The 13829-nt window shown below is 31.1% G+C and overlaps 1 protein-coding gene across 2 annotated transcripts; it reads left to right on the top strand.

Annotated features, from left to right (window-relative positions):
* The first annotated feature begins 7054 nt into the window (after positions 1–7054).
* Positions 7055–9327, top strand: LOC112283950 (uncharacterized). 2 transcript variants are annotated; one of them, XM_073534892.2, is made up of 3 exons: positions 7055–7350; positions 8651–8704; positions 8903–9327. In XM_073534892.2, the coding sequence occupies exons 1-3, from the start codon at positions 7147–7149 to the stop codon at positions 8990–8992; spliced, it is 348 nt and encodes a 115-aa protein (XP_073390993.1). In that variant the 5' UTR covers positions 7055–7146; the 3' UTR covers positions 8993–9327. The 2 variants fall into 2 exon arrangements, 1 of the variants encoding a protein (XP_073390993.1); XR_002970265.3 differs by lacking the exon at positions 7055–7350 and adding an exon at positions 8215–8482 and having other exon boundaries at positions 8903–8986.
* Positions 9328–13829: the final 4502 nt, after the last annotated feature.

Here is a 13829-nt window from a genome sequence, read left to right as displayed (position 1 = left end):
AATAGAGTACAAGTGTTGTTAAGGACATCCCATAAGGTAGGGTGCTGGTCTGTAGTACATTAGAGTACAAGGGGAGGGCTGGTCCTAGGAGATATCCCATATGGATTGTAGCACTTGGTACCTTGGTACTAGTATATAAGAAAAGGGTTGGCATGGGAAGAATTATCTCATACCACACTCTATTTGTTATAGTGCAACCTTACTGGTCCTAACTTACTTGTGTGGAGTATGCTTTCTATGTTTCAATAGGTTATGGGCCTACATTCTCTTACCAAGTAAGTTGTTCTTGCATTTTATTTTCTTTGTTGCTTGTTTGGTGGTTGAGATCTTATGGTATAGTATTACTAGTGTTTTGTTGAAGTCATTACTCCTGGATTTGTGAGTGTATGAGGTTAGTGCAAGACCTTGATAGTGTCTTTGCTGAAGTAACACTAGTATTTGAGAGTTTTATGAGAAATTGAGTCATTTTGAGTGAGGTGATGTGAGGGAGATGTTTGAAAGCCATAGAATTACATGACATAGCATTTCCCACCATTTAGACGTGATTTGGACTCAAAGTATGCAAAAAGTTGCAAAACAGCGAATTCTGAGTTTGTAGTTCAGCAATCTTTGAGTAGTCATATCTTTTGCATTACAACTCCAAATCAAGAGATTTTTGGACCTACTTGTAGCTTGAGATGGCATCTTTTGAGAGTGATAGCTTAAGAATGATAGAAAAGTTTAGAGGTGACAACTTTTACCACTGGAAGGCCAAAATGGAGCTACTTTTGGCGTCATTGGATCTTTGGGAGATAGTATGTGAGGAAGAAGAGGCACCTGGATTAGAGGCAAGCATGAAGGAGCAAAAGGACTTCAAAAGACGAGAGAAGAAGGCTTTTGGCATAATTGCCACCAACTTAGATGAAACCAACTTTGCTCATGTCATTTCTTGCAAAGGAGCAGCAGATGCATGGAAGACTCTTTGCAATGTCTATGAGAGTAGGAATCTTTCCAATGTGCTATGGTCAAGGCAAAAGTTCTTCACCGTGAAGATGGAAGAAGGTATAGATCTCATGGCTCATGTAAATAAGGTAAAAGCACTTGCAAACCAACTTGCTGTTGTTGACAAGCCTTTACTTGAAGAAGATGTTGTGATGACATTGCTCTCAAGCCTTCCGGACTCCTATTCCTCCTTCATTGTGGCATTGGAGTCCATTTCAAGGAAAGACCTCACTTTGGACTATGTCACGGCAAGACTAGCCCATGAAGTGACCAAAAGAAAGCAAAAGGAGTCTATTGGGGAGCAATCAGCACTATTTACAAGACCAAGTAAGGCAAGTGCCCCTTTTCAACGTTATCCTCCTAAAACTTGTTACATTTGTGGAAAACCAGGCCATTTTGCTAGAAATTGTTTCAAGGCAAAGAGAGGAGAAAGAGAGAATGCCAACAATGCTTTTCATGATCATGGAGGTGAAGACTTTGCATTCATGGCAAAACAAACTCCTTCCATGTTTGATATGAGCAAATGGATTGTGGATTCCGGATTTACCAAACACATGACTCCATACAAGTGTTCATTTAACACTTATCAACCAATTCAAGCAACCAAGGTTTGGTTAAGTGATAATTGTATGGTACAAGCCATTGGAATAGGCACCATTGTAGTGGAGGTGGTGGTGAAGGGCATAAGCAAGAGAATCACTCTCAAGGATGTGTTGCATGTGCCAAAGATGAAGAAGAACCTCCTTTCGGTGAGTAAACTTATAACTCATGGGTACAAAGTGCAATTTAACATGAATGGATGTTTTGTGAGAACCATGGAAGGCAAAGAAGTAGCAAAAAGGACTAGGAATGGCAATCTCTATATTATCAATTGCAAGAGGATCAATGGAGTGGAGGTTGCTGCCTTTGCTGAATTTCCATCAAATGAAGAGAAGATGGGCATTTGGCATCAAAGACTTGGGCATTTGAATGCCAAAAGCATGAAGGGGCTTCAATCCAAGGTAAATGGCATAGACCTTGGCCATTCTACGATGAATCTTGCTTGTGAGGGATGCATTCAAGGCAAACAACATAGGACACCATTTCCTAGAGGAGTTGCAACAAGAACAAACCAATTGCTGGAGCTTGTGCATTCGGATGTTTGTGGATCCATGAGGACACCATCTATGAGTGGTAGTGAAAAGTGGGAGATGTGTCCAAGTGGGAGTAGTGGTGTGTTTGTGGACACATCTTCAATTCTAGCAAACAAACAAGAAGATGAAGAAGAGCATTCTCAAAGTGAAGAAGAAGAGGAGGATGCCATGATAGAAGAGCCCAATACTATGAAGACTTCAATTCCAGCAAGATACAACAAGGACAATGAAGAGAATGAAGATGAAGAATACCAACAAATGAGTAAGAGAAAGCACTCCATGAGTCATACAAGGCAGCAAGAGGTACAAGAAGGCTCATCTTCTTTGCATGAAAGAATATATCCAACACGTGAGAGAAGACCACAAGGTGAATGGTGAAAGAACCACATCTTTCCACAACAATTGGATGTAAGTGGGTGCTTAGAACTAAGAGAGATGCAAACGATTGAAGGTCAACAATGGGCTATGTATTCTTTGTTTGAGTGGGAGCCATATCTTTGAATAGCAATAGACAACCAAACATTGCAAGGTCCACAATAGGGGCGGAGTATTTGGCAGCAAGTCATGAAGCAATGGAGGCATTTTGGTTGAGGTTGTTATTGGAAGATATTGGACTTGTGCAATTTGAAGCTACTCCATTGAGGTGTGACAATCAAGGATGTCTTGCTTTTGGAAAGAATCCAAAGCATCATGCAAGAACTAAGTACATTGATATTCAGCATCATTTCATAAGAGAGAAGATAGAGATGGAGGTTATTGATATGATGTATTGTGAAACCAAAGACATGTTTGCTGATTTGTTGACAAAAGCCTTAGTTAGAGAAGGACACAACAAGTTGAGTAAGGCATTAGGATTGATAGCTAATTGATCAATAGCAAAGTGGGAGTGTTGAGAAAAGAACTCTTAAAGTAGTTGCTAATGGTCAATAGAGTACAAGTGTTGTTAAGGACATCCCAAGGTAAAAATCTTCAACTTGACAAACTAATAATATGATAACCATAGCTGGAGTAAATTCATTTTGTTTCCAAGAGGGCACAGCGATGGTAAAATTACTTGTGATTTCTATCATAAAATGTAAATATGCGATATTTGCACCCCTAGCACCTCGGAGTCTGATCAGTTACCAAGATGTGTGTATTAGTGGTTATCACCTCTTGATTGCCATTTTAAATAGAAAAGAGGTTTTGGTTCTTGCGAAGAACCATAAAGTTGTTGAAAAAGCTTTTGCTTAAGAAAATGGTTTATATCAAATTATGATTCGGCCTTCCATTATATTTAATTTTGCATCATCTAATATAGAGAGTCACGTTTCTCTCTGGCATGGATGATTGGAATATCCAGGATCTATATTATTTAGAAAGATCATTCCATGTATAATTGGGCACAATTTAAAGCCTGCGGATGTAGATTCTATGGAATTATGTCATGCATGTATGCAAGGTAAAATGATTACTCGGCTTTCAATTTGAAAACTCCCACAAGAATTACCACCAAGGCTTGAAAGATTGCATGGTAATATTTGTGATCCTATTAATCCAATATTAGAACCATTTCGTTATTTTTTGATCCTTGTTGATGCATCATGTATAAAATCACATGTTTCATTATTCTCAACTTGAAACATGGTATTTATCAATCTTATATCTATCCTTATTCATTTTCAGGCACATTTTTTTGATTATTTTATAAAAACATTGCATATGGTTAATGCAAAAGAATTCGCATCAAAGTTTTTTGAAGACTATTGTACTACTACAGGAATTGAATTGACATATTATATTCTATATGAAAATACTCAAAATGGATTTATAGAGTCATTTATAAAGCTACTAGAACCTCAATAGCTTACCATTGGAGCTCATCGACAAGAATGCATATATGTTGGTTTTGATTCACTAAGCATTATTCTTGTTGTTGATCCATCAACTGACACATTATTAAGTGCATATTTGCAAAATTGCCATTTTGAAGAAAATGTATCCCCATGTCTTCAAGGACGGGTATCCAATCAAAAAAGAAATAAAGTACTCATATTTGAAGTATCAAAAACATTTACAATGAATCCCAATCCTAGGACATCTTTGGCAGAAACTAAAGTTGTTAAGATTTTTTTCATCTAAAATGAATCGCAGATGAAATACCTGATCGCTTCAATGATGCACCTAGAATTACAAGAGTTCCTATTAATGAGGCTCAAAATGCACTTGCTCAGATTGCAATGCCATTGACTACAGTACCTCAAGTTATAACAACAACAACTAAAAGAACTCGTTGACCAGATAAGCAACCACGTAAGAAGAAAACTATAAAATTGACTAATCTTGGTATTATTTTCCAAGAAATTGCCACTCATCTTGTAGAACTACCAATTCATGATGATATATCTATGCATAATGTACCTTCAATTCCTATGAAAAATAATTTTGGAATTGGAAGGAATAAGAACAAGTTGAATAAAGAATTATCTATTTTGTATTGTGCTACAGATGATATTTGGGACAGACCATCTATTACGATAGATGAATCATTTGCATATATGATTATAGAGGCTCTTTCTTCCGAGGAAGACAATCCTGAACCTCAAACCATTGAGGAGGCGATGTGTCGCTCTGATTGGTCAAAATGGAAAATTGCTATTGAGGAGGAGTATGCCTCTTTGTATAAGAGGAAAGTCTTTGGTCCAATTGTAGACACTCTTACAACTTGCCCTGTGGGATATAAGATGGTATTAATATGCAAGCGAGAGACTCAAGGTCAAATAACCCACTATAAAGCTTATCTTGTTGCTCAAGGATTTATTCAACGATTCGGCATTGATTATGAATCCACATATTTTCCAGTCATGGATTCAATAACATTTTCATATATTATTGGAATGACAACTCATGCCACCCTTGAGATGCATCTGATGGATGTAATAACTGCATATACATATGGTTCTCTTGATGCAAATATTTATATGAAAGTTCTACTTGGCTTAGAAACAAGAACTCCAAATAGACCCGCTCCAGGATAATATTGTGGTATTAAATTATGTAAGGCCTTATATGGTTTAAAACAATCTGGACATATGTGGTATCAATGTCTTGGAGATTATTTAATTACAAATAATTTTGTAAGTGATCCATTAATCCCTTGTTTGTTTATCAAATGAGATAAAATTGGTTTTTTGATCATTGCTATATATGTTGATGATCTTAATCTAGTAGGCACCACATCTGCATGTGTTATAGCTACTAACCTACTTATATGTGAATTTGAGATGAAAATTCTAGGAAAAATAACTTTCTGCATTGGTCTTCAAAGTATGCATCTAACAAATGGTAGCATTTTTCTCTACCAACTAACATGTATTAGATGAATCTTGCAAAGATTTAATATGATTGATGCTTATCCATTGTCGACACCAATAGTTGGATGCAGTTGTGATAGTCATGATTCATACCGTCCATGCGAAGAGGAGGAAGAAATATTGGGAGATTAATATCCATACCTCGTAGCGGTTGGAGCACTTTGTATTTAGCTATATGTACAAGACTAGATATTGCATTTGCACTTAGTGTTCTTGCAAGACATAGTGCATGTCCAACACTACGACATTGGAATGGTATCAAATATTTATTACATTATTTAAAAGGTACTGAAGACTTAGGATTATACTAGACACAATTTGCAGATCCAAAATTGGTTGGATATTGTGATGCAGGATATAAATCTGATATTGCAATAGCTAAATCTCAAACAGGATATGTATTTTTAAGATATGGAGCTGCAATATCATGAAAATCAGTGAAACAAACAATAACTGCAATTTTATTCAACCATGCAGAAATTATTACCTTACATGAAGCATCTTGAGAATGTATTTGGTTGCAATCAATTGATAAATTCATTCAAAAAACCTATGGATTTTCATATGATGATTCTCCAACTATCTTACATGAAGATAATAGTGCTTGTATTGCACATATGCAAGTTGGTTTCATTAAAGACGATAAGACAAAGCATATTGATCCAAAGTATTTTAGTTATACCCATGACTTGATTATTGATCAAGCACTTATAATTAAGAAAATTGAATCTAAAAATAACCTTATTAATCTCTTCACCAAAGCTCTCCCATTGTACAACCATTGTCAACTTACTTATGGCATTGGTATGCGGCGACTTACTTTTTTTAAATAAGAAAGTTAATGAGCTCTATAAATAATTAAAGAAAATGATGTTGTACTCTTTTTCCTTCATCTATGGTTTTGTCCTTAAATACAATAAGGTTTTCTTAGATAAGGTTTTAATGAGGCAACAATTGTTGATCTTGCAAGATCACAGAAAAGTATAGATCATAATTCTATACAAATTTTATATTATGTAAATATTATGATGAGCGAGGAGGAGTGTTGAGATCATTAAATATAGCTAGTGCTTTCCATAATATTTATTGTAGACTACAGTAAATACCATAGCTATAGTATTTAGAGTCTAGTAAAGAAGTACTGTTTATCTTCTCCCCTTTCTCTTCTTGTATATAAGACACAACTAGATCAATAGATTTTTATGTGTGAAGCTCTCTCTCCTTAGAAATCTTCTTGTATGTATGACTTACTACTACTCTTATGTGTGTGTATTACTTACTATTACTCTTGTGTCTTTCTAAACATTCTTAACAGTTTCAACAGAAAAAAGAAACAAACCTAAACTAGCAAACAATCGAATACCAAAGCGATCTATCCTGCATATTGGAAATATAACAAATATACCAAAAATGACAACAATAACCAACATGAATAATCACAGGGTTGTCAAATACACCTCAGACAGTACCATCAGATGCAAAGCAGCCTACCCACACGAGAGACCGTCTATTGTTGCCAAACAAAGCAGGAGGCTGGGCTTGACTGGGGGCTCTATTGCTACATAGCTTTGCCTTGGAGGAGGAGGGAGATCGTCCTTTAGAATCCTACCAACTATAGAAACCTAGCTTGCTGAAAATGCTCGGAGCCTCACGTACTCCTGGCTTCAAAAAAGACAGTCATGGCGTCTGCTGCAGACAGACACCAACAACACAATCCAGGACACACCACGCCTCACGTTTGGACTTCAAACTCGTGTCAAGCTCCAATTTTGGCCATGTGGGTGGGTTACAAGTTTTCTGCTCGGTCCGTCTGCACATTGTCTGCCAAAGTTGCAGACGATCGATCAATCGCGGGCCTTCGCCAACTTCCATCACTTTTCAGCGTGAGGAAACTACTCTCCCCACTGCTTCGTCCACGCATTCATTGCTCAACGTTGCTCTCAAAGTCAACTTAGAGTGTGCAGCGATTGGAAATCCAGCACCAGATTTTCATTGACATGGAGATGTTTGGAAGAGATGTGCTGTGGGAATCAGGTATCCGACCCTACCATCGTTTAGCTTGTGGGTCACGACAGTTTTTCGACCCCGAAGTGCCGAGGAAGGCCGGTCTACTTTCTCATGCACCTGTATTGTTGGTTCGCTGTGAAAACTTGATGCGTAGCAGGATAATGACACAGACACGGAGCTGAAGCAATCTGGAACGTGAATTTGCAGCTCAGCATTGAGAACAAGAAGGTTTTGAACGACGGGGCATCTTCTAGAATATTCTACTGGTCAAAATGGCATTTAGAACGCCAATTTTCCCGTTTTTTTCTCGACCCGTTTCTCCCATTCTGTCACCGCCCTATGATATGAATATTGGTTTGAGAAAAGCTGTTTGAATGTCCATTAGAGTGAAAGCCCTATTCGTGCATCGTTGTAAGGGGTGCATCTGGAGGATACCGTAATTGATATTCCGCAAATATCTAAATCTGGAGGTTATGGCAGAGTGCAAAGTCTGCACAGCCCACATTGAGGCGGACCAATAGAGAAAAAGGAAATTGTGATCGATATTCTTGAGGATTTCCACCGCCCTCCATGTTTACCAGGCTGGCATTAGCTATTTAAGTTTAAACTGGCTGAGGATGCTCCAAGCCTCACACAACAAAACAGACTTTGCTTTTTACATTGATGATAATGGCGGCATCACTAAAATGATGATTAATATAGGAGCTGCCATGCATTTCGTGAAGACTTGAAACGTAAGTCAAGCTTAAATTTGGCAATGTGTTTTTCGTTTGATGCTTCGCCATCATCATGTCTGCAAACTTGCAGACGCTCCATCTGTGGGCGTTTGTAGACTTGGCTTTCAACCAGCATAAAAGATCACTGCCACACAGTTCTCACCACACATCGCTACTTGCTAAGTGAGCCTGGAGTGAACAGCTATTTGTGTTTACATTTCGTGTGATCTCGAATTCTTTTTGCAACTCCTCATTAACCAAGGTGGCTCTTTGCATGGGTAATCCAGAAATTGTGAGTGGCATAGGCCCTTTATCGTCCTTACCTCTTCCGTCCTGTGGATGTTGCGCTGTTAAGAATTAGCACTGTGAGCATGATTGCTTTTGTTTCGACCCTGTTCATGCCCATTGAAACCTCGCCTTTTCTCTTCGTTTTTTTTGATGCGCCTCCTGCCTGTTGCAGACTTTCAACGACACACCTCTGGAGTTCCCCAACGAGGAGCTTCCTCATGAGAGGGTATGACTCACTCTCGCTCATCAGATGTTATCATGGACAGCATATCATAGTTCGATAGGACCATGGTCTACCAGGGCATACACTATTCTGCTTCCGAATGTCTGCTGTCTGCTTCCCGGCGGAGGAGCACTAGCATGTTGCCACACAGCTCGAATGCATGTACTAATGTTTTGTTAGTGTTTGGATCTGTGGTTGCAGATGCGAGGGAGATTTCTGCTCCGCACACTCATAGATATAGAAATGCTGAGGAGGGATATGCAACATATGTTATACATGTGGTATATATAGACATGTCCAATATATGCAACATGTTATACATCAATGTCTTCAATGACCTGTAAAGTAGTTGTTTCATTTTTCAATGGGTCACAGACATGTACTTTAGAAGCAGAATGAATAATCAAGGAAGCATTCAAGATTGTATTGAAGTTTTGTTTTAAATAATAAATTGGAAGATCTTGAGTTTTATGTTACAAAGTTGCAATACATCAACAATAACAGATACTAATTCCATAACAAATGTACATCTGGCTGACATAGATGTGTAATTACAAGCATGTAAATCCATCCATTGTTTGTGGAATTAAAAGATTGGAATCATGTAATTGGACATGAAGATATATTAATAACATAAGATTAGATTTTGACTTTGAAACACATTCTATTAAAATTCTAATGATCAAAAATAAAAAAATATTAAAAATGTAGAGTATTTTTCAAAATTGAATAGAACTATATACATATATATATATATATATATATAATATTATATATGTTATATTAGTTTTATAATATTATTTATATATTTAAATCTAATGAATATAAAAAAATGATATATATATATATATATATATAGATATATTTTATTTCTTTTTTATTTAAAATCAAATTATATTATTGCATTACATTACTAGTTTGATTCTTAAAAAAGTTAAATGTAACATCTATGAAAATAGATCAAGAATAGAAATTATAGTATATAAAAATTAAATTCTAAAGTTGCTTATAGTTGATAATTTATTCATGATTTTGACAAAACATGCCACATTTAACTACTTTTAGATTGAACCAACTCTAATAATTACAAACTGTACAATTAACTAAAATAGAGTATTACTCTATCAAAGGATTGAAAGATTATTATTCCATTAGAAGATCCACCAATCTAAGGGTATTATACATTAAAAGATTAATCTACTCGAGAATCAAAAAATCTCATTTCTTACTTTAAAGAATTTGAAGAGTTTTCTATGAGCTTGTTTTAAAACTACAGAATTTTTACTCCAAAATTAAGCTATATTTTTTCAAAGTAGTTAAATATGATATATATATATATATATATATATATAAATATATATTATGTCAAAGAATTAGAATTTTTATTTTGGAATCTGATATATGTATATATATATATATTCTATATTTATTCTATTCTATAGTCTCGTGAATTTTGAATTTAGTTGCAATGTCATTTTTATTCTTTTTTGTATTTATATTTTAGATTTTTTTTAATACAATTTTGATTTGATAATTTTTTTTTTTTTATTCTTTGATTTATTTTTTATTAAAAGATCTTGCATTGTACTGTATCTATATTACATATAAATATTTTTTTAATAGAAACCAAATTATGATAAAAGTTTTAAATATTGAAAATACTAATCAATTATCTTATTATTCTTGTATTTACTACTTTCTATGGTCATTTTTTTTAACATAGATATTAATTATTAAAATATAGATTTTTTATTCTTATTTTATCTCTATTTTATTTTTTTACATTTCCAAAATATAGAAATAATTATTAGGGTATTAATAGAATATATAATTGATAAAGATATTTAATATCTGATTTTTTCATTCTTGAGAATATTTTATTGCAAGATTTTTGTGATATATGAGATATATATATAAATATTAAAAATATTATTAAATCCTATTTTTGGCTGCTTAAGAAAATAAGTACAAAAAATTATTGTAATATAGTTATTCTAAATTTCATTTTGTACTTTATGTATGAAATAGTTATTTGTCTAATTTTTTTATATTTGTCTAAAAATAATTTTTGCTATATATATATATATATATATATATATCTATGAATATATGTATTATTTTTTAACTTAAAAAGGTTAAATTGAAAGTATTCTACTCCTCTATAAATGATTTTAAGGATTTTGATATTGTCTTTCTGTCTTTAAAGCATGGAAATTATCTGTATTTTTACAAGTGTAATCATACATTGTGAGTTACCTATAGATTCATATTGAAAGTTTTACAAATAATATTACAAATATTAATTTTTGGTTCTGAGAAGTGTTTTCATTTTTTTGTTCTTGTTATTTTTTAACCTTATTTATTTGTTTAGCTTATTAATTAGTATAAGTATAATTTTATAGATTATATTATATTTATATTATATTTTTCTTTGTAACAGTATAATAAATCTAAAGAGTAAAAAATAATAGTATAAAATATATCTAAGCTAAAGTTAATCTAATATTTTTTTTATGTGATAATGGAATAGGTTTAAAACTTTTATGTCATTTTTATAAAAATAAGTATGAATTAAAAAAAATCACAATTAATTTTTTTAAGAAGTATTTTAAAATAAAAAATTTATCTTCTTTTAAATTATACATCTATACATATATATATATATATATATATATATATATATATATATATATATATATATCTTTTGCAACTTTTTTGTAGATAGTTATAATAAAAATTATTTAAATAAAATATATTATTTGGTGATGTTTCACATTATAAAGATAACTAAGAATTAATACTGGAATATATTTATATTTGAATAAATGATTTTTATCCTAAATAATATCATTAATTAATTTTGTTAATAAAAAATAAAATTCTTATAAAGTCACTTTATGGTATTATTTTTTTAATATAAATTTTATTTTATAAATTTATTTCTCAAAATGATAGATTTTTATTATATTTATGCTAGAAAATTTTAATAATTTAATATATTAAATTATTATTAACAAATTTTTTTAATTAATAATATTAAATCTCTTTCTAATTTGTATTTACAAAAAATATTTTAAATTCAAGATCATATCTTATTTAGTTTTTTTTAATTCAAATCCTTTATATAAAAATCTATATTTAGTTAATTTTTTATTAAGCATGTCTATAAAGTCTTGAAATGATAAGAAAAAAATTATTAGAATTTTATATTTTATTTATTTTGTAAAATTTTATAAATTATTAAAAAAAATATATTATATTAGTTAATATTTTAGGGTTGTTTCAGATTTTTAAAGGTAGTTTAAAAAAATTTCTTATACTTTATCATCATTTATATTTCTTGTCCAAATCTAATCATATCTTTTTATATAATATATTTAAAAAATATTATTTTTTTGCTATTAGATGAAAGTTACATGCTATATAAAATTAATTAAAATATTAAATTTTAAATATATTATATTTAAAAATTATAAAATTTAATTAATAGAAGATTGATTAAATTTTTATAGATCTATTTACAAAATATAATGTTGTATTGAATAAAAAGAATGTAAAAAATTGTCAAGGATATGAATCACAAGCAACCAAAGAATCAACACATTCTTGTATCACTATAAAAGATAAATAATTACTTAAAAATAACATAATATTAAACTAGAATGGCTATTGCCAAAAAGAAGAAGACTAGAGATTCTAGAAATAAGACTATAAATAAGAAAGGTATTGATAAGAATGAAAAAGGCCTCATTTTTGGTTCCATAAATACTAACTAATTAGGATTTATATGGCAATATTTTATAGGACCTTCAACATGTGTTCAACTTGCAAAACACATGTTTAACATGTTTGATAAGTTTTTTATATATACACCATATGGCCAACTTGTACCATGTGAATCCCACCAATGCATCTTAATTGGTGGATTGATTAAAAACATAGTTATTAAATCATTAATTATATAAATATTAAGGTTAGAAAGTTTTTTTAACTATTTAATTATTTATTATAATTTATAAATATTTATAAGTTACAAAAGTCTTATTAGAAGAAAAGTTATAAAAATTGAATCTTAGTAAGTCTTGGCGGTAATTATCTTAATTGATTTAATATTTTTACTTATTGTTAAATATGATTGATTAGTTATTAAGACCAATTTATATATTAGCCTCCTATCTACATGTATTACTTATAAAAATCCTATCAATGATTAGTTAGTAGTTAAAAGAAGTATAAAAAAGAACTTCATATCTTTCTAATTAATTATATAAAAAATAAGATTTGTAGTGGATTTAAATTATTATTTTTATTATAAAAAAGAAAAAGATAAAAATATAGATTTAAATAGATATTAATATTGTAAAAATATTATGTGATTTTTTAGAATATATTTAGAATTTATTTAGATATTTTTAGGAAGTTTTAGAAAAGATTTTAAGACTTTTGTAAAATTGAGTTTTATCACCTTTGGAGCCATTATGAAAAAATGGAACAAGATTTGAAGGCCATAAAAGTTCATTTGGCTATTTGAATTTTTTTACTTATCATGGTTAAGTCAAAAATATAAAAATATGAATTCTATTAATAAAAAATAGGAGGACCAGCAGTTAATCTAGTCCTTGTAGAAAGGAAGGTGTATAAGTTACATATGGATTGTAGCACCTTGGATGTAGGTAAGAAGATAAGACCAAGGCCTTAAGGCCTTTTTAGAATATCAATAAATATTACATGTAAGCCTTAGTGAGGCTCAAATCCTTGATCTATAAATAAATTATAATTAAAGTAAAATATGTTTATTTAATTTTTTAATTATTATACTTTTTATCTTTAAAATATTATAATTTATTCATAATAATTCGGATTTATATATTTCTTATTTCATTAAAAATATGTTTTTTAATATTTATTTTTATTTTTTATTAGATAAAAATTCAATGAATAAAATAGACTTTACAATACTTTTATTGTATGCAATTGCTTGATTATACTTATTTCACTTGATTTGTATTATTATTTATTTATTTTATTTATTTTATCTTCTACTTTACACTACTAATTACAAGCAATTCTTAATTTATGACATCTTGTAATTTAAGTTGAGGAAAAAATTTATTCTCACTTACTACAA

Source organism: Physcomitrium patens, chromosome 6 (genome assembly GCF_059467195.1).
Source record: "Physcomitrium patens ecotype Gransden chromosome 6, ASM5946719v1, whole genome shotgun sequence".
NCBI lineage: Eukaryota > Viridiplantae > Streptophyta > Bryopsida > Funariales > Funariaceae > Physcomitrium > Physcomitrium patens.
The sequence above is the reverse complement of the archived record's forward strand: the minus strand, read 5'-3'. Positions and strand labels throughout refer to the sequence as shown.